Source organism: Carcharodon carcharias, chromosome 25 (assembly GCF_017639515.1).
Source record: "Carcharodon carcharias isolate sCarCar2 chromosome 25, sCarCar2.pri, whole genome shotgun sequence".
NCBI lineage: Eukaryota > Metazoa > Chordata > Chondrichthyes > Lamniformes > Lamnidae > Carcharodon > Carcharodon carcharias.
In genome coordinates this window covers 24,586,973-24,608,351 of record NC_054491.1, presented here as the reverse complement: position 1 = coordinate 24,608,351, position 21,379 = coordinate 24,586,973, and the positions used below count along the sequence as shown (strand labels likewise).

The 21,379-nt window shown below is 41.6% G+C and overlaps 1 protein-coding gene across 1 annotated transcript in view; it reads right to left on the bottom strand.

Moving 5' to 3' along the window:
• cbl (Cbl proto-oncogene, E3 ubiquitin protein ligase) overlaps positions 1-21,379 on the bottom strand; it is a 215,100-nt gene that overhangs the window by 85,364 nt on the left and 108,357 nt on the right. Inside the window, exon 4 of the mRNA XM_041174435.1 lies at positions 12,178-12,334. Within this exon, the coding sequence (XP_041030369.1) occupies positions 12,178-12,334 (157 nt within the window). The remainder of the gene's footprint in view (positions 1-12,177; positions 12,335-21,379) is intronic.

Here is a 21,379-nt window from a genome sequence, read left to right as displayed (position 1 = left end):
AGGTCTTGTTGCATATGGGCACAGACTGCTTCAGTGTCCAAGGAAGCTCTGAAGAGTCACAGAATCACAATGCAGAAGAGGCCCTTCGGCCCATCGAGTCTGCACCGACACATGAGAAACACCTGACCTACCTACCTAATCCCATTTACCAGCACTTGGCCCATAGACTTGAATGTTATGACGTGCCAAGTGCTGATCCAGGTACTTTTTAAAGGATGTGAGGCAACCCGCCTCCACCACCCTCCCAGGCAATGCATTCATACGGACTCGAAACATTAACTCTGTTTCTCTCTCCACAGGTGCTGCCAGACTTGCTGAGTTTTTCCAGCATTTTCTTCTTTATTTCAGATCTCCAGCATCCGCAGCATTTTGCTTTCATACCAGTGTCTGAGGAGTCGCAAATGGTGCTGGACACGGTGCAATCATCAGCGAATATCCCCTCTTCTGACCTTATGACAAAGGAAGGTCGGTGGCGAAGCAGCTGAAGGTGGTTGGGCTGGGGAAGCAACCCTGAGGAACTTCTGCAGTGATGTCCTGGGACTGAGATGACTGACCTCCAACAACCACATTTGTCTTTCCTTGTGCTAGGTATGACTCCAGTCAGTATGGAGTTCTCACCCTTTTTCCTTTTGCCTCTAGTTTTGCTAGGGCTTCTTGACGCCACACTGAGTCAAATGTTGCCTTGATGCCAAGGCCACTGACTCTCACCTCCCTTCATGAGTTCAGCTCTTTTGTCCACGTTTGGACCAACGCTATTATAAGGTCAAGAGCTGAATGGTCCTGGCAGAGCCTAAATTGAGCATCAGTGAGCAGATTATTGCTGACTAAGTTCCGCTTGATAGCACTAATGATGACACCTTCCATCACTTTGCTGATGATCGAAAGTAGACAGATGCGGCAGCAATTGGCCGAGTTGGATCTATCCTACTTTTTGTGGACACGACATACCTGGGCAATTTTCACATTGTCAGGTAGATGCCAGTGTTGTGGCCATACTGGAACAACTTGGCTAGTGGCATGGCTAGTTCTGGAGCACAAGTCTTCAGTACTATTGCCAAAATGTTGCCAGGGCCTTATAGCCTTTGCAGAATCCAATGTCTTCAGCTATTTCTTGATATGCTGACTTTTGTGGTGCTGGGGACCTCAGGAGGAGGTTGAGATGAATCGTCCACTTGGCACTTCTGGCTTAAGATGGCTGCAGTTGCTTCAGCCTTGTCATTTGCTAGTAGATTTTTTTGAGGATGTATGCAGCTGTGTAGATAAAGGGAAACCAATAGGTGTAGTAGATTTGGATTTTCAAAAGGCATTAAGGTGTCACATAACAGACTGTTGCACAAGATAAAGGCTCATGGGTTTGAGGGTAATACAGTAGCATAGATTGATGATCGGTTAAAGGACCACAAAAAGAGTAGGAATAAATGGGTCGTAATCTGATCGGTGGGTTCTTACTAATAAGGTGTCATCAGTACTGGTACTTCAGTTATTTACAATTTATATTCACAAGTTAGATTAAGGGAGTAACTGTACTGTACCTAAGTTTGATGACATTACAAAGCTAAGTAGGAAGGTGAACTGTGAAGAGGACACAAGGAAGCTGCAAAGCGACATAGACAGGATAAGTGAGAGGGCGGGGGGCATATGTAGGGAAATTTGAAGTTCTTCACTTTGGCAGGAAGAACAGAAAAACAGTTTTTTTTGAATGGAGAGAAACTCTTAGATGTTCAGAGGGATTTGGGTGTCCTTACACACAAAACACCAAGTTCACTTGCATGTACAGCAAACAATTTAGAAAACAATTTGGCCTTTCTTGCACGGTGGTTAGAGTGCAAGAGTAACGAAGTCTACTTCCCCTTTCTTATGTCTCTTGTACTTCAAGTCCGTCATCCACACTGTAGCTATCAAATGTGTCTAATCAATGCTTTTATTTATTGGTGAAGTTTTATTTTCATGCTTCTCACTGATCAAGTGTCTTGGTTTTGATTCTTTCTAATGAGCTATTATCTACTTTTGGCATTCAACAGTCATATTTTGCAGAATTTATTCACCCATTTCCAGCTCTCTGTTCAATTACACTACACCAAATTACCCAGGGTACATGACAGTTTCCCCACTCACCCCATAAAATGATAGTTGGGTGCAGGAAGACAGGAGAAATGGTGTGGCATGGGAGTGAAAACAGGGAGGGGTGGGAATGAATGAAAGGAGGGAAGGAAGCAAGATCATAGCTGTAACCAAACAGACCCAGAGTGGAGAGAAGGACAAAGGAATGAGTTATGTAGGTGAGGCGGCCTGGAATTGGAGGTAACGAGAAAGAGGCCTTCCCTATATATATGCTGTCAGCAAAAAACAATATAAAGAGTCAAAATGTCATCAAGAGTTCTTCATTTCAAAATAGTTGGCAGATTTCTTCTCTAGAAGACTTATGCTTTGATTTTGGAAACAACCAAAAAATGAATTTGATCTGATAAATGTGACATGCAGAAACGGATGTTGTATTTGTAAACTAATTTGGAGTATCAATGTGCCTCCAAATAGGCTACATACATTAGAATTTATTTTTTTAATATTCTTTCACGGGATGTGGGTGATGCTGGCTAGGCCAGCATTTATTGTCCTTCCTTAATTGCCTTTGAGAAGGTGGTGGTGAGCCGCTTTCTTGGACCACTGCAGTCCATGTGGTGTAGATACACGCACAGTGCTGTTAGGGAGTGTGTTCCAGGATTTAACCCCACAACAGTAAAAGAAAGTCAGGATGGTGTGTGGCTTGGAGGGGAACTTCCAGGTGGTGGTGCTCACATGAATCTACTGCCCTTGCCCTTCTAGGTGGTAGAGGTCACGGGTTTGGAAGGTGCTGTCAAAGGAGCCTTTGTGAGTTCCAGCAATGCATCTTGTAGATGGCACACAATGCTGCTACTGTGTGTCAATGCTGGATGGAGTGGGTATACAAGGTGATGGACGGGGTGCCAGTCAAGCGGGCTGCTTTGTCCTGGATGGTGTCAAGCTTCTTGAGTGTTGTTGGAGGTACACTCATCCAGGCAAGTGGAGAGTATTCCATCACACCCCTGACTTGCACCTTGTAGATGGTGGACAGGCTTTGATGAGTCAGGTGGTGAGTTACTTGCTGCAGAGTCTCCAGCCTCTGACCTGCTCTTATAGCCACAGTATTTACATGGCTGGCCCAGTTCAGTTTCTGTTCAATGGTAACCCCCAGGATGTTGATTTGGAGGGATTCAGCAAAGGTAATGCCATTGAATGTCATGGGGAAATGGTTGGATTCTCTCTTGTTGGAGATCGTCATTGCCTAACAGTTGTGTGGCGCGAATGTTACTTGCCACTTATCAGCTTAACCTTGAATGTTGTCCAGGTCTTTGCTGCGTATGGACATGCACTGCTTCAATATCTGAGGAGTTGCAAATGCTGCTGAACATTGTGTAGTCATCAGCAAACCTCCCCACTTCTACCATGTGATGGAAGGATGGTCATTGGTGAAGCACCTGAAGATTGGGCCTCGGACACTACCCTGAGGAACTCCTGCAGTCATGTGGAAGGGCTGACCTCCAAAAGCCGCAACTATCTTCCTTTGTGCTGGATATGGCTCCAAATTATGGAGAATTTTCCACTTTATTCCCACTGACTCCAGTTTGCTCAGGCTCCTTGATGCCACACTTGATTAAATGTTGTCTTGATGTCAAGGGCAGGCAATCCCACCTTGCCTCTTGGGTTTAACTCTTTAGTCCATGCTAAGGCTGTAATGAAGGCAGGAGCTGAGTATCCCTGGCAAAACCCAAACTGAGGTTATTGCTGATTAAGTGCTGCTTAAGTGCCAAAAGCACTGTCCACGACCCCTTCCCTCACTTTGCTCATGATCAAGAGTAGACTGATGGGGCAGTAATTGACCAGGTTGGATTTGTCTTGTGTTTTGAGGACAGGACATACCCGGCCAATTTTCCACAATTCCGGGTTGATGTCAGTATTGTACCTGTACTGGAAAAGCTTGGCTAGGGACACAGTAAGTTCTTGAGCACAAGTCTTCAGTACTATTGCCAGAATGTTTTCAGGGCCCATAGCCTTCGCAGTATCCAGTGCCTTCAACTGTTTCTTGACATCACGTGGAATGAATCAAACTGGCTGAAGACTGGCAACTGTGATGCCTGGGACCTCCACAGGAGTCAAAGATGGATCATCCACTTGGCACTTCTGCCTGAAGATTGTTGCAAATGCTTCAGCTTTTTCTTTTGCGCTGATGTGCTGGGCTTCCCCATCATTCTGTCTAGCTCTGTTCTAGTTCTGTCTTACCATTTCTGTAAACTCTAGCCTTATCTGCTGGCACGCTCCTTAGTTTGTATGCTCTGTCCCTTCCTGCCATGCTCTGATTATTACCCTTTTTGCTACCGTGCTCTCTTGTTCTATCCTCTCCCTTTAATTTACCACATCTTCCCTCACAAATCTTAAGCGGAACATGATTAAGCATTATGAAAAGCCATCAGGTTATCATCAGGTTCATTAACAGGTTAATTCAGTCCTCCCATCTGCACACCTTAATCAGAATTAATTTTGACTTGGTCAAATTTGATTGTTAGCCCTAACTTCAAAGGAAAAATAGTTTACAAGAATTTGGTTACTGGAGATTATCATCTTTCAGTCCACCTGAAGAGTGCTTTGCAGGGGAAAGCTCACCAACTAAGCAAAGCACTAGAGGAGAATGCAGTTTCTTAATGTTTTTGAGTTCAAACAGAATACTTTTGTTTAATTACTATGGGAGCAATCTTTAGATAAGGGAGCATTATTCTCTAATGAACACCTAATTAGGCAGATGCTTGATTATTGTACTGTAATTACTACATCATTTTGATGATTTTATATCCTGTTGCAGTTATTTAATCTATATGCCTCTGGTCATGTTTGATATTTCAAAGTTTTTGTGAAGGCTAGTAGAATATTTACTGCATTTGGGTAAATTTATTAGACCCTGATCACTTAATTTTCTGTAAAGAGTGAATCTCTTCCTGATTGTGGCTCATTCGTGGGAAACACTGTGGCCTACTTCTGCTCCTACTTCATGTGTTCATATGTATGATTGTACAACAGAAGTAGGAGAAAAGGTATTTTTAAGGCCCTAGTCATAATAGGACAGTTTCATATTCTATGATTTGGGTTCTTTCCTTACAGGGAATTGGGAACACCAGGAAAAGTGGAGAAGAAAATTCTTCAGGGCAACAACTGAGAATCAAAGGAAATTAGTAACTACTGCTTTCAGATTACAATCTTTCAGGCAAATAATTAATATAACTACAGATTTCAATCTTTCAAATGGAAGTAAAATCAAAATAAACAAACTTCACAGTAACCAGTATATATTCTTCATATTTGCTAACTCTTCAAACTAGGTTTCAGGTACCATTACCGGCTGCTTTAGTCGCACTGATTTGAGATCCTAAAACGTGAGGAAGTATAAATATTACAATTCGCACATACGCAATGCCTTTAGATGTAGAAAAACGTCTCGAGGCAGCACGGGCAAAAATAAAAGAGGAACATATCCATGCCTATAGAGTGAGAATAAGGAGAAGTGGCCTAGAGGATGGGATTATATCAGCCTTTAAAGGTGCAGGAGAGGTGAAGAGACAAAAGCAAAATACTGTGGATGGTGGAAATCTGAAATAAAGACAAAAAATTCTGGAAATACTCATCAAGTCAGGCAGCAACTATGGAGACACAGAGTCTGCCGTTTGAAAGCAAGAAGAGGAAAAACAAGAGTAAACTGAAAGTTGTAAATAAAAAGCAAACAAAATGGAGACAGAGATTACAATCCAAAATTACCGAACTCAATGTTGAGTCCAGAAATAAAGTGCCAGAGAGCTCAAGAAGTTTAGGGAGGGAGCTTTTTTTCATACGTTCATGGGATGGAGCCATCACTAGCTAGGCCAGCATTTATTGCCCATCCCTAATTGCCCTTGAGAACTAAGCTAGGCCATTTCAGAGGGCATTTAAGAGTCAAAAACATTGCTGTAGGTCTGGAGTCACATGTAGGCCAGACCAGGTAAGGACAGCAGATTTCTTTCCCTAAAGGACATTAGTGGACCAGATGGGTTTTTACAACAATCGATAATGGTTTCATGGTCATCATTAGACTTTTAATTCCAGGTTTTTTACTGAATTCAAATTTTACTATCTGCCCTGGTGGGTTTTGAACCCCCAGAGCACTACCCTGGGTCTCTGGATTACTAATATCACCACGTCGCCACCTACAATACCACCACACAACCCAAAATTTTGCTACCACTGGCTGGCCAAAGGGAGAAGGAGGAGAGTGCATAGAAAGCCAAAGTTTGAACACCAAAATGTGCAGGAAGGGATGCAAAAATGCAGGGAGCTGCAAAAGTGAGTCAAAGCTGTGCAGGATGAGGATTTTAAAACCTAAAGCTATGGGGGAAAGGGCAGAACAGTGAAGACTGGGGTGATGGGCAAATGGGACAGGAAACAAGTTACTGATTTTTGTTTAATGATATAGCATTCAAGAGGGAGGAAGAGGAGGAAATGAGGATTTTGGGTAAAATATCAAGTTTTGATGGCAAAAGCAAGGGTAAAGGCTTCAGCAGCCGTAGGGATGAGGTAATGGCAGAAGATAGGTTTCCTCATACATGAATCATAAAAATTTAGCATGCAGGTGAAGCAAGTAATTAGGAAGTCTAATGGAATGTTGGCCGATTTTGCAAAGGGGATGGAGCATAAAAGTAGGGAAGTCTTGCTGTAACGGTACAGAGCATTGGTGAAATCACACCTTGAGTACTGTGTACAGTTTTAGTGTGTTTACTTAAGGAGGGATGCACTTGCATAGGAAGCAGTTCAGGTAACTCACTAGGCTGATTCCTGGGATGAAGAGGTTTTGCTATATGCAAAGGTTGAACAGATTGGGTCTATACTCAATCGAATTTAGAAGACTGAGAGGTGATCTTATTGCAACATGTAAGATTTTGAAGGGGCTTGACGAGGTGGATACTGAGAGGATGTTTTCCCTCATGGGGGAATCTAGAGCTAGGGGCACAGTTTCAAAATAAGGGGTTCCCACTTAAGACAGATGAGATGAAACTTCTTTCAGAGGGCCATTAATCTTTGGATTTCTCTTTCACAGGGAGCAGTGGAAGTTGGGTCAATGAAAATATTCAAGGCCAAGTTACAGATTTTTGATCTACAAGGGAGTCAAGGTTATGGAGGGGACCAGCAAGAAAGTGAACATACAAACAAGGAGCAGGAGTAGGCCATTCAGCCCCTCGAGCCTGCTCCGCCATTTAATAAAATCATGGCTGATCTGAGAGTAACCTGAAATCTGCATCCCAATAATCTATCACCCCCTTGTTTACCAAGAATCTATCCACCTCTGTCTTAAAAATATTCAAAGACTCTGCTTCCACCACCTTTTCAGGAAGAGAGTTCCAAAGACTCACGACCCTCTGAGTGAAGAAAATTTTGCCACACATCTGTGTTTTAAATGGGCGAACGCCTTAGTTTGAAACAGTGGCCCCTAGTTCTAGACCCTCCCACAAGAAGAAACATCCTCTCCATATCCACCCCACCAAGACCACTCATGATCAGGCCACAATCAGATCAGCCACAACCTTATTGAAATGCGAGGCAAATTCTAGGGGCCAAATGGCCTACTCCTGTTCCAATTCCTTATGATTTTATGATAAAGACAGAAACAAGATCGATGATAGTATGGATTTAATTCAACTTTTGGTCAAGCGAGACATCAACGTTTCACACAGTCTGAGGGGAATGTTGGAAGTTACATTAATTGCTCATCTGGTCTCTTTTGTACATTCTCATACAAAACTGCCCAAAACTTGTTCTACATTGATCCCTTACAGGTAGCAACAGAAAAGATCACATTCCAGAATTAAGTCCAGGTCTCAGAGGTGAAGGACCTATGTCTATATTACTGTGCAACACAGTTCCCTATGAAGGATTTTAAAGGAGGCTTTTGAAAACCGAAACACAATAATGTACTGATTGCGTGTGATATTGGAAACTTGTGAGCTGAGAATTTAAAATCCCACCATGGCAAGTTGTGGGACTAGTGCCAAGAAATAAAATGCCGTGAAAGCTGCCAGCTTTTCATAAATATATAACTGGAACAATTTATTCTTTCCTGCTGACCTACACTAGTCTACACCATATTGTAGATTGTAATGCTACAAAGCATCTGGACAACTGGAGATGTGTATAAAATTTGGTCTTGCTAGTGCTGCACACATTGGAGAAGGGATTTAAAACAGGAAGGAAGGCAGTGAACCAAAGGGATCTTGGGAAGAGTACCAGAGAACAAGAATTTGGGCACTGAACAAAATGCTACCACTGATGGTACAAAGAGTTTTGAGAATGAGCAGTAGATTTTTGCTTCTTATTACATAAGTGTGCTTTCCCATAGATGAAACACCAGCACTAACTTGATGCACTTAATGACCTGTATTTGGACTGATAAAATCTATTGCTTTACTACTAGCTGCTTGAAATTGAGAAATATTAATGGACACTATGAGTAAAGAAGAGATTGTCAAATTCAACTAGGTGGTGACTGTGGAGACATCATGGGCCAAATGGCCTGTTTCTGTTTTGCAATACAAAAGGTATTTCATGATTCCATAATTCTACAAAAGCATGTTAAAATTTCGAGACCTCAAGACTTTCTTAACTCATTTTATGTCATCTAACAAGAGAATGTAGATAATGCTTTGACACATTGCAACATTTCATTAAGATGTTGAGCAACATTTATTAAACTATCAGATAAGCAAATTTCATACAAATACATTAACTGCTACCAATATTACAATATGATTTTAAACCCTCAAAATCAAATACTGTGACGTGTGTATCAGAATTAAATGAGGAATGAATGCAGGCTGTGTGATGCGCCAGCGACAACAGTCACGACAACATGTGGCTCAAAGGCAGTAAACACCCCTTGCTAATCTTCTCCACCTCACCTCGAAATATACAAGTGGCCTCACTAAATGCACATGGTTATTGGGATTTCTGATGACCTCTATCTAAAACAAAGGTTCCTACTTTAAAGGCTTTTAAAATTCTTATTTTACATGAATATTACTTCAACTATAATCCAAACACCCTTCCCTTCAGCTACCTGAATTCTAACTGAAGCTTTTTTGCCTAGTTACTCATATTATTTTTAATGAAGAGTGGGGAAGAAACACAGAGCCCAGTGTTTTCCATGTCTACGCTCAGAAAGCCATATCTTCCACCCATTCACTTTATTTGGAGTAAAACATTGCAGGCTCACATGCAGAAGCAGAACACCTTGGCCAGAATGGAGTATTTGTAGAGTAGCCAATATGAGACATTTTTGAAAAACCATTTAAAAAAATATCTTGATGCCGATGGTGCTAGTTTACTCCCTTTGCTAGTTCTGGTAGTTCAAGGAGGCCTGCCTCTTTGCCTTGCCTCATGATTGATACTGAATGGTGCCCCTCAAGCCACATAGCCACTCTAACAGACAGAGACACCTATAGTCTCTCATGAACTATAGCTAATTACTGATCTTGAAAAATATTAACAACAGAATACTACTGTTTCAATTGATCTCCCTTGTTTCCATGTACTGTCATGAAAATGGGCAAGTCTGGAAAGCCAGTCCATTGCAACCAACTCAGTCTGAGAAATCTGGCCCATTCGAAGGTGAGTGGAACACAATTGTGGTGTCTACAGGTCAGCCTCCTTCCGAAATGTGAGACTTACAAGTAACAGGTAGCACCAATGTCCACTTTTGTCCTAATGACAAATTGTTTAAATAAACAATTTCATTTGACTGTACAAGATTGCTCTTAATACCTTTGCAACGCTAAGTTACTTTCTCTATTTTTCTTGCAGTTTTCTGCAGCCACGTGGATACAATACAATGGCTAAGACTCCTTAATTCACGACAAATATTGCCTACAGGCCAGCAGATAGCCTGTATTAGTTTCCTCCCATTCTAAATAAAATAAACACAATTCTGAGTGCTTCCATGCAACAGCAGGACCAAAAAAGTAAAATCTGAACAAACACAAGTGGCTTGCAGCTTTCCTGATTTGAACTACAATGGATAAAACAGAAGAGCACATCATTGGAAAATCAATAATGGAAGCTGTAGTAGGATCAAGTCTATTGAGAAACAAAAAAATAAAACCAGACCAGTGGCAGTTTGCAACTTTTGCAACAACAGGCACAGGTCCAGTTATCAGAAAGACAGATGTGGCCAGTGTAGTCGAGGAACTGACAATCCTTGTCTGCCAAACAGAATTACATGCCTAATCTTAGTGCAACTGTTCACTCACATGGGGATGATTAAATAAACCCTGAAAAGTCCAGATGTGCCCACAGCAGCCAAAAAGCTCTATCTAAATGCAACAAAAGGGTTCAACAATTTTTAAATTTCTAATGGTGGGGCAGGGAAGGGCGCTAGTAGGAGAAGAAAATGTTTGAGTAATATCACAAGTGTCAGTTTAGACACAGAAGCACTAGACACAATGAAAAAACATAAAAACAAAATAATGACAGATAGTCAATCCTAAAAAGAATTACATATTCATACTTTGAACAAGATAAAATGGTATGGGTAGTTAACATGTAGAATAATGGATGTCTTGGAGTGAGGTACGGATTGCCACAAATACATGAAGGTTCAGAGGATAAACTTGCATAGAATTTTACAACGCAGGAATCGTCAACTCGGCCCAACTGTTCCATGTCAACACTTATGCTCCACTTAAAGTCTCCTTCCACCTTATTTCATCTCACCCTATCAGTATATCTTTCTACTACTTTCTCTTTTTTGCACTTATCTAGCTTCCCCTTAACATCTATATCATATGCCTCAACCACTTCTTGTGATAGCAAGTTCCAAATTCTCACCACTCTCTGGGTAAAAAAAAATTTCCTGAACTTGCTTATTAGGTTAATTAGCAAGCATCTTATATTTATGGTGCTTTGTTTTGGACTCGCCACAAATGTAAACACCTTCTAAACATCTACCTTATCACACCCTTTCATAATTTTAAGCACCTCTATCAGGGCAGCCTCAGTCTTTTCTGGAGCAAGAATCTTCAGCTTATTTAGTTTTTATTGATTGTTGCACCCTCTCAATTCTGGTATCATCCTCATAATTTTTTTACACTTCAACAACATTACACAAAAAGTCTGTGAATCTCTATTATCTGCCACTTCTCTCAACATTAAATTTTTAAATATGAGTCTATTTTTGTGCTGACAGTGTGAACAATTATCTGAGCACCCCATGCTGTTAATGAAATTAGACACTCTCAATACAAGAGTACCAACCCTTAAGCTTATAATAGAAAAACAGTTTACGATTCTTTAGCAAAAACCTCCATAGCCTGCAGATGTACAAAACTTAATCATAATTGAAGGCACATACTGAGAAAGAAAGGAGTAGAGAGATATACCGGTATGGTGAGATTAAATAAGGTGGAAGGCACATACTGACTTTATTTTAGTTTTCACTAGACATGCACAACAGCCTGCTGAAGAAATGATCTGCATATATTTGAAACCAGAGATAAATTGAAATAAACATCCTTAAGGAAAAGCATTTCACATTACATAATTCCATTCCTTAATTCTTGTAAAATGGTTAATCACCTAGAGAAGTAATCAATTTTTAGGACTTTTCTGTTCACTCAACTCCCACATTTTGATATTGAATAAATCATTAATTTTACCTAATTAAAGGTAACAGTTCCTCTATTCTCTATTTCCCAACCGCCACCCCCACAAACACCTTCCTCCAACACCCCACCCCATCCCCATGCCTTGGCAAGTATTAAATCTAGTTGAGGTGCAGTTCTATGGGTAACCTACCCAAGTGTCCATTCTTCATGTCTGAACACATAAGGTGAGTGGCGACAAGCCATCCTACTATGAAAGCATCACAAAATCAGATTCAACAGATACAAACATATTTCCTACAAAGGTCACTGAATAACATTCAGGAGCATTAGCCCAAAAGTGCTGGGGCTAAATGCAGCATTCTAATTCCTATCTCAATAATTAAACCTGCCATTTTCTGCTTGAAATTATTTTGTGTTACATTGCTCTATGTGACTAGGTCATCAGATGAGTAGTCCTCTCATACTTATGATCATGTGCTGATGTACTTACCTGAAAAAGTCGAGTAAAAATGTCAAATTCAAAGACAGAGATGAAGTCATTACATGTCAAATCGATAGTGGATTTCAAGGCCATGGCCTCCAGACCAGAGGTGATTGGGTGAACATCATGTAAGGCTTGTCGAAAAACTTTCCAGTGAACGATCGTCCTGACATAGGGAGAAGACATAGATCAGTTGTCATTCAAATTACAATGGTACAGAAAGCAGCAGGTTCTACCCTAGCAAAACGCCTCTCTAATCACAATTCTGTCTTAATTTACAAGATACAATGTTTCCAAGAGTCATAATTGACTGTCTTCTAACAGCACCAGTCAGTCCATTTTACTGTTAAGTGGCAAGCTATAAAATGGTGTTTGTTATTTTGCACAGTAGTACAGCAGACAGTGGGCACACGGTTCTACTGTCAAACTGCACAGTATAAATGACCCTACCGTTGGAGGACCACTGGCATGGTCAACCCACAAAATTGTGTGTGTACTTGCTACTAACAGCTATAAAAAGCACAAGGAAACAGAAAAGGGAAGATGGGAAAGGAAAGAAACTTGTGGAAAGCAAATGTTCTCCACACCAACTTGCCCCACATTGTACAAACCATCCTCAGTTCCTAGATCAATAAAAAAACACTCTTCATAAGCATGCCTGTGCATCATCGAGTTATATTTTTCCCTTCCTCCCTCTGAGGAAATACCTGACTTGCCTATTGTCATTCTCTGTAAATGCATGACTGAAATTTATAACTCGCTGTGCAAAGAAATTATTGCCACCTAAAATGACTCCATATGCTGCTAACTTGCTGCAAAGTATCCTGGAACTCCAAAGCATTGCTTAGATGCAGCTTATAGGATAGGCCCCACGCACTACCAATATAGCTCATCTCTGATGGAATAGCAATTACAACATACTAGACTGACCCTCAGTACCCAAGGAGAAAAATTGGTACTGGTTTCTAGTTATGGCCGATATCTAATGATTTCTGCTAGAAATGCCTGGACCTCAGGTGTATCAGGACCTGGGTTGACTGTGATGTCCTCCACAGTCAAAAAGCATGTTGACACACATTGTGCAGCTGACCAGTACCAGAGGCAACCAACACTCACGGAACCAATGTGTTAGTGGTGGAGGACAGGCGAGGGTAGAAGAATCAATGGAGAAAAGGTCATTTCCAATAAAAACTCAATGGAAAAAGCAGATTTATCTATAGCAATTTGCTAGCTGGAGTTGACATTATTGTATATTACAGGTCAGCACTGACATGCACAAGAAATATCAACAGCTACAGCTTGAAGATAGAAGCTGTGCAATTAGCTGTATGTTTCAACTTGCAGAAACAGCAGCCTAGATTAAACCACATGGCGCAAGGCAATTCAGAACTACAACACCTCCAGCAGCTGAGAAAAAAAACAAAATCATTTAAGCTTTCAATGGTTCAAATAAGTGTCTGTGCCAGATGTCAATTTAATTGCATCTGTGACACAGACTTTAACTGACAGCCAAGTGTTATTTTAAAAAAATCTCAAAAACAGGTGTACTTTTAAAATTTTGGCTACCCATGCCCAATCTATACACACATTTCATATCCGTATAGTATTTGCCACTGTTCACTGATCTTATCATGGAACAGTCATGAGCTCAGTCAGTCTGTGGCAGCAAACAACACAGCCGCATCGAAAGTCAATACACTAACTTGCTGATAGCTTTCTACAGTGAATAACATGTCCTATAAGGAAAGATGAAAAACTGAACTGGGCTGCATAATAAAGCAAACCAGGGCTAGCAACCTGAAGGTCAGAAAAAAAAATAGGGATTAGTGATAATAGCAAAATTAGTCTTATGGTTAATGTTTTTTTGAAAATCTATAATAAAGTTGATTGATCAGAGAAGGGTGAGCAACAGATGGGCCGATCACTTGGGCCAAAGGTTCCTCCCACTCAATTCCTGACAAACCTAGCTAATGAAGGTATTGGGCCTAGCTAGAGCAAGAGAATCTCACAGTGCTATCAAATGCCTACCCTGTTGCCAACCCAAGCTCACTAGGTGGAGAGGATGTTCAAGTTCAGACAAAGAGAACCTCTAGCTGATTGTATTTCTCAAAAGATTGGTTTAGAGACTCTTATGGGGTTTTGTTTATATTTTCATTTTCCTGGTTCATATTTGGGAAAACAGCATCTGGGCATCAAACTCCCATATTAACACTGCTCACACTGGTTCAGTTAACTCCAGTCCAGAATCAGACCCACATTTTTTGTGTGTCTATGTAGAAACGTGAAGAGTTCCGAGTTTTAACACGTATCAACGTAAATGGTGAATGGTGATGAGTTTTTGGGGATCACCAACCCAGGTCAGCTAAAAAAAAAATCATGACTGTTAACCAACTGTTGATAGCAGCACACCATAATCTGACCACATTCCTTAGCCCATGACGTATGAGTGAAATGGACAAGTTAAATTCCATATATGGGCAAAGCAAAAAATGCTGAATATTAAATAGAGCCAGCCATATGCCATCAATGACACTGGAAAAATCCTAAACCAAACAACAAACATTTCTGTAATAATTGGACTGGTATGATATCCCCAAGTGGAGTAATTATAAATAGCACTGCAGTTACAGCAACCAGACAAGACTCAGCAAATCTGCTGTTTTGAACCGAAGTTGCACTTGTTGATGTCAAGATGTTACTATGGGTCCTGTATACAGCAAAATAGGTCTTCAAATGTTCAATTTTAATTTGGATGCCCTGACATTAAGCAGCATCAATAAGGAAAGACAAAGTGGCATACAAGATTCCAGAAAATTCAGCTGTACAGAAAAGTACTCCTGCCTCATCAATTTTAATAACACCCTTTCAACATAATGCAGGCGGAGAGGTGTGGTCAGTTGCATTCCAATCAATAAACTCAGTTTGTATCCAAACAAAGGTCGACTCTTACATCCGTCGCTATGTTGCCCCAATATCATGGCATACTTTCCATTTTGCTGCTGGTGTTTTATTGGGTTATTTTGACCCTTTTTAGAAATATAAAAAAACTTGCCTTTATACAGTGCCTTTCAAGACCTCAAGGTGTCCCAAAGCACTTTACAGCCAATAAAATACTATCTGAAGTATAGTCACTGTTGTAATGTGGGAGTGTCACAACCAATTTGCACACAGCAAGCTCCCAAAACAGCAATGTGATAACGACCAGATATTGGTTGAAGATAATTATCATACATATGACAAGTCCCAGAGCCTACCCTCTGGTTTTTTTAATATGGTTTACAACATGATTATTTAGGAACTGACAATGAAACACTGAAAGTAGGTCTGCTGTCACATATTTTAGTGCTCTATTTTTAGCTTATGATCAGATATGTCTACAGTATATATAATTAAGACAATAATCTTGATAATTACTATTAAGCATATAGCTAAAATAGTTATTTGCCATGACCACACATTCCCACGCATTGGATTATCTGCCATTTGTATGACTGTAGTTATCAACTTCAAAAAATAGGTACTCTAACATTGCGTCCAGACTGACAGCAGAAAGAGCCCTGCCAGCCCGTGCTTGCAAAACTCAAAAGAGTGTCCAACATTAGATCGGATTCTGTGATTGGACAACATTTGCTAAATAATCCTCAGTGTACTGAAAATTACGCTGACAACCAATTTAAGATTGCCAGTCAGCTGGCAGTGTTGCACATTTGCGTGAACTGGAATCTACATATATTAATACACAGGGCCCTGTTCTTTGCAGAAAAAAGAACATGTACACACACTGCACCCGTTTCAGCTAAACAAAATAAGTGACAGCCATTTGCTGACTCATTCCTCAGGGCAATGCCTTGACCAATCAGGGTCAAGCTCCCTGGTTTAAATTTCAAATAATACTTCGCAGTTAACTGTCAGTCACCATCAGTGCTGCGTTCTCCATGGCAACGCCACTTGCCAACCAATCAGCACTTTCTCCACATACAGTAGAAATTGTTGTTTTCCCTTTATATTGGTATTCTTGCAAAGTATTCTGAGGAGTGCAAGACACAAAGCTCAAACATGTCTTTTTTTTAGCAATACTTAAGTTTTGCACTACCAAATGACTAACCATTATAAATGTTGAAAAAAATTAGATTACCTTTAAGCATCGCTCCTGTGTAAAAGAGGAACAAGCTTAATTTTCTTAGCTTTTCATTCCAGCCAATACCAAAATACTTCTTATATAAAAGCAAAAAACTGCGGATGCTGGAAATCCAAAACAAAAAAAAATTAAAATACCTGGAAAAACTAAGCAGGTCTGGCAGCATCTGCAGAAAGGAACACAGTTAACATTTCGAGTCCATATGACTCTTCAACAGAACTAAGTAAAAATAGAAGAGAGGTGAAATATAAGCTGGTTTAAGGGGGGGGTGGGACAAGTAGAGCTGGATAGCGGACCAGTGATAGGTGGAGATAGCCAAAAGATGTCATAGACAAAAGGACAAAGAGGTGTTCAAGGTGGTGAAATTATCTAAGGAATGTGCTAATTAAGGCTAGAAAGCAGGACAAGCAAGGTATAGATAGCCCTAGTGGGGATGGGGTGAAGGAATTGAAATAGGCTAAAAGGTAGAGATAAAACAATGGATGGAAATACATTTAAAAATAATGGAAATAGGTGGGAAAAAAAATCTAGATAAATTATTGGAAAAAAGGGGGGGGGGATCGGAAAGGGGGTGGGGATGGAGGAGAGAGCTCATGATCTAAAACTGTTGAACTCAATATTCACTCCGGAAGGCTATAAAGTGCCTAGTCAGAAGATGAGGTGCTATTCCTCCAGTTTGCATTGAGCATCACTGCAGCAATGCAGCAGACCAAGGACAGACATGTGCACGTGAGAGCAGGGTGGAGTGTTGAAATGGCAAGCAACAGGGAGGTCTGGGTCTGGTCTGGACAGACCAAAGGTGTTCCGCAAAGCGGTCACCTAGTCTGCGTTTGGTCTCTCCAATGTAGAGGAAACCGCATTGGGAGCAACGAATGCAATAGACTAAATTGAGGGAAGTGCAAGTGAAATGCTGCTTCACTTGAAAGGAGTGTTTGGGCCCTTGGACGGTGAGGAGAGGGGAAGTAAAGGGGCAGGTGTTGCACCTTCTCCGGTTGCATGGAAAGGTGCCGTGGGAGGGGGTTGAGGTGTACGGGTGATGGAGTAGTGGACCAGGGTGTCACGGAGGGAACGATCCCTGCGGAATGCCGCCGGGGTGGGGTGGGGGGGGGGGGGGATGTGTTTGGTAGTGGCATCATGCTGGAGTTGGCGGAAATGGCGGAGGATGATCCTTTGAATACGGAGGCTGGTGGGGTGATAAGTGAGGACAAGAGGAACCCTAACATGTATCTGGGAGGGAGAGGAAGGTGTGAGGGCGGATGCGCGGGAGATGGGCCGTTCACGGTTGAGGGCCCTGTCAACCACCGTGGCTGGAAAACCTTGGTTAAGGAAGAAGGAAGACATGTCAGAGGAACCGTTTTTGAAAGTGGCATCATCAGAACAGATGCGACGGAGGCGAAGGAACTGAGAGAATGGAATGGAGTCCTTACAGGAAGCGGGGTGTGAGGAGCTGTAGTCGAGGTAGCTGTGGGAGTCGGTAGGCTTGTAATGGATATTGGTGGACTGTCTATCACCAGAAATTGAGACAGAGAGGTCAAGGAAGGGAAGGGAAGTGTCAGAGATAGACCATGTGAAAATGATGGAGGGGTGGAAATTGGAAGCAAAATTAATACATTTTTCCAGATCCAGACGAGGGCATGAAGCAGCACCGAAGAAATCATCAATGTATCGAAGAAAGAGTTGTGGGAGGGGTCCTGAGTAGGACTGGAACAAGGAATGTGCCACATACCCCATAAAGAGACAGACATAACTGGGGCCCATGCGGGTACCCATAGCCACACCTTTTATTTGGAGGAAGTGAGAGCAGTTGAAGGAGAAATTGTTCAGTGTGAGAACAAGTTGAGCGAGAAGGAGGAGAGTAGTGGTGGATGGGGATTGTTCAGGTCTCTGTTCGAGGAAGAAGCTGAAAGCAATCAGACCATCCCAGTGGGGGATGGAGGTGTAGAGGGATTGGACGTCCATGGTGAAGAGGAGGCGGTTGGGGCCAGGGAACTGGAAATTGTTGATATGATGTAGGGTGTCAGAAAAATCACGGATGTAGGTGGGAAAGGACTGGACAAGGGGAGAGAGAATGGAGTCAAGATAGCAAGAAATGAATTCAGTGGGGCAGGAACAGGCTGACACGATCGGTCTGCCGGGACAGTCCTGTTTGTGGATTTTGGGTAGTAAGTAGAAGCGGGTCATCCGAGGTTGGGAGACTATGAGATTGGAAGCTGTGGAAGGAAGATCTCCAGAGGAGATGAGGTCAGTAACAGTCCTGGAAACAATGGCTTGATGTTCAGTGGTGGGGTCATGGTCCAGGGAGAGGTAGGAGAAAGGTGTCTGCGAGTTGACGCTCAGCCTCTGCGAGGTAGAGGTCAGTGCGACAGACAACAACAGCACCACCCTTGTCAGCAGGTTTGATGACAATGTCAGGGTTGGACCTGAGAGAACGGAGTGTGGCAAGTTCAGAGAGAGACAGGTTAGAGTGGGTGAGAGGAGCAGAAAAATTGAGACGACTAATGTCATGCCGACAGTTCTCAATGAAAATATCAAGAGTTGAAGAAACACTTCTTGTCTGCTCACCATTCTATCATGGTCAGCACCATCCTTCTTTAAATTGGATTAGAGGCTTTGGAACTGTACATTCTATTTGGAGTCTGACTAACTCCCCTTGTAGTAATATAGAGGTAACCTCTGGATTTGCCTTTGAGACTACACTATTGCTTTGAAGCACCCCCAAAGCTTGCAGGAATATAGTTACCAGTCCTCTGTATTCAACCACAATGAATAGGTCTCAATTCCAGTTAGTACAGGAAACTTAGGGATTTCTTTTGTCAAATGAGTTTAACAGTTACAAAATAGTGAACAAATAAAAAAAATTCACCGAAAAGTTAAAATACTAAACAGATCTCTATAATCCTGGGGGAGAGCAGTGTTTCAACTTGCATGTTTTAATACTTCTTTGTTTGGCATCCCTTCACTATTACAGATTCATAAACAAATATAGTCATTGTTTGCAACTATAAGGTTCTGTTTCGTAAATGAAGGGCTCCAAATTAAGCCCTGGACTGCTAAAGAAAGATTAGTATATTTTGTGAAAGGACGGTGAGAGTGGGAGTGCAGCTGGTCTGATGAATCAGTGCATGCTGTGTTCCCACACCCAGGAAGCTGCTGGTGCAAGCTGTTTAACAACTGCTTCCAAACAAACACTCATGTGTAAGGTACAGTAATCACATTTTCTTGTTTCTATCAGGCTGGTGGGCAGTTTTCTTTTAGTGTGAAACAATGGCTTTTGTCAGTTACTAGAGCTGATATCTATTGGTTCTTCATTCCTCTGAATCAGAAGGTCATAGGTTCAAGTCCCACTTAAGAACTTGATCACATAATCTAGACTGATACTTAAGTACAGTGCCAAGGAGTTCTGCACGGTTAGGTGTTTCATTTTTATTTTGGATGAGATGTTAAATCAAGGCCACATCAGTCGTCTTAGACACAAAGGGTCCCATGTCCCTATAATTAACAAAACGCTCCAAAGATAATCTTACAAAAGCCTGAAGATCTACCCGCGTTGCATGCATTTGATATTAATTTATCAAAATCCTATCAACATATTAATTTTCTGGGCTTGTATTGGCTAGATTGCTTACCTGTTTATTGTTGCTCGAAAATTAGTTTTAGCCATTAACATGAACATTACTAGCAGGTTCCCCTCCAAACCACACACCACTCTTACATGGAAATATATCACCGTTCATTCACTGTCACAGGGTCAAAATCCCAGAACTCCCTTCCTAACAGCACTGTGGGTGTACCTACACCACAGGGACCACAGCAGTTCAAGGTAGTGGCTCACCACCACCTTCTGAAGGGCACTAAGGGATGGGCAATAAATGCTAGGCGCACACATCCTGTGAAAGAATAATTTTTTTTTTAAATCACAGCATTTTGCATAATAATTCAGAGCATTACAGTTATAACCAATAGGGTGAAAGTCAGCACAAACTTCAGGGATTATGGTCCAGCAGCTTTTCACAAAGATGATTACAGCCACTCCCTTTAAGATAGAAATTTTGAAACCCAGGATACACAGGAGGGTGGTAGAAAGATGCTCACAGTTCTAATTAGGTAGCAGGGTTTTGGCAATAGTTGAATGTCGCTGGGGGAGAAAAGAGAACATTCCTGGGTTTTGTTGTTATAAGGCATTGTAAAGAATAATTTTGGATTTGGTAGGACTACAATAGGGGTCTGGGTATTCATACTAGGGAGCGATTCTGATAGAACCAACAGGTAATTTGGGCTCAATGGTAGCAGCTGCTGGAGCCTGGTAGTACTGTGAGTGAATTGGGTATTCAGATTGGGTTGAGCAACAGGTGGTAGGGCTTTGCAGGGAGAGAAGAAGGACAAAATGAAGCAGAGTGTTTGGGGGGGAACACTGACTATGAAGAGATAGAGAGCACTGGGGTTTAGAGTAAGAGCTGAAAAGGGTGGACAGAACAGGAAAAGGGAATGTATTTGCACTCAGGACAGTTACATGAATGGTGAGCGACAAGCAGCAGAAGAGCAAAGTATGGATTGTCAGCTGATGGGAAACTGGACTGACATTTGAAGCAAGAGTTTGTAGAAGGAATTTGTGAGTGGCAGTAATAAAAAAAAGACTAGGAGAGAGTTTTTTTTTAAATATATTTGTTCTTGGAATACTGACAGGACTGCAAGAAGGGAGGAGAAGGTATGGTTGTTCAGCTTTAGTGGAAAAGGTAAAGAGATTGGATAGGATGAGCAGTAGAAGGTGAGAGCAGAAGGGGAGAGAGATGAAGAAAACTGAATGCTTCAAATTCCACTCCCATCAGGTTTGATTGAGGCATTTTAAATAACAGGGATTCCTCATAGGGAATCTCAGTTCTGCACTTGAAAAGGACACCTGTCAATGGTACAAAGCAGTTTCCTTTTAAAATGTGGGATTCAGTGAATGGGCCTCACGGGGGAATGGGCTCCCACAGAGATCCCTGGAGTTGAAACAAAGTTGTCAAGGGTAGAGGTGGGAGCAGAAACTATGGTGCAGACGATTGAAACTGTTCTGTGAAAAAAGAGCTGAGA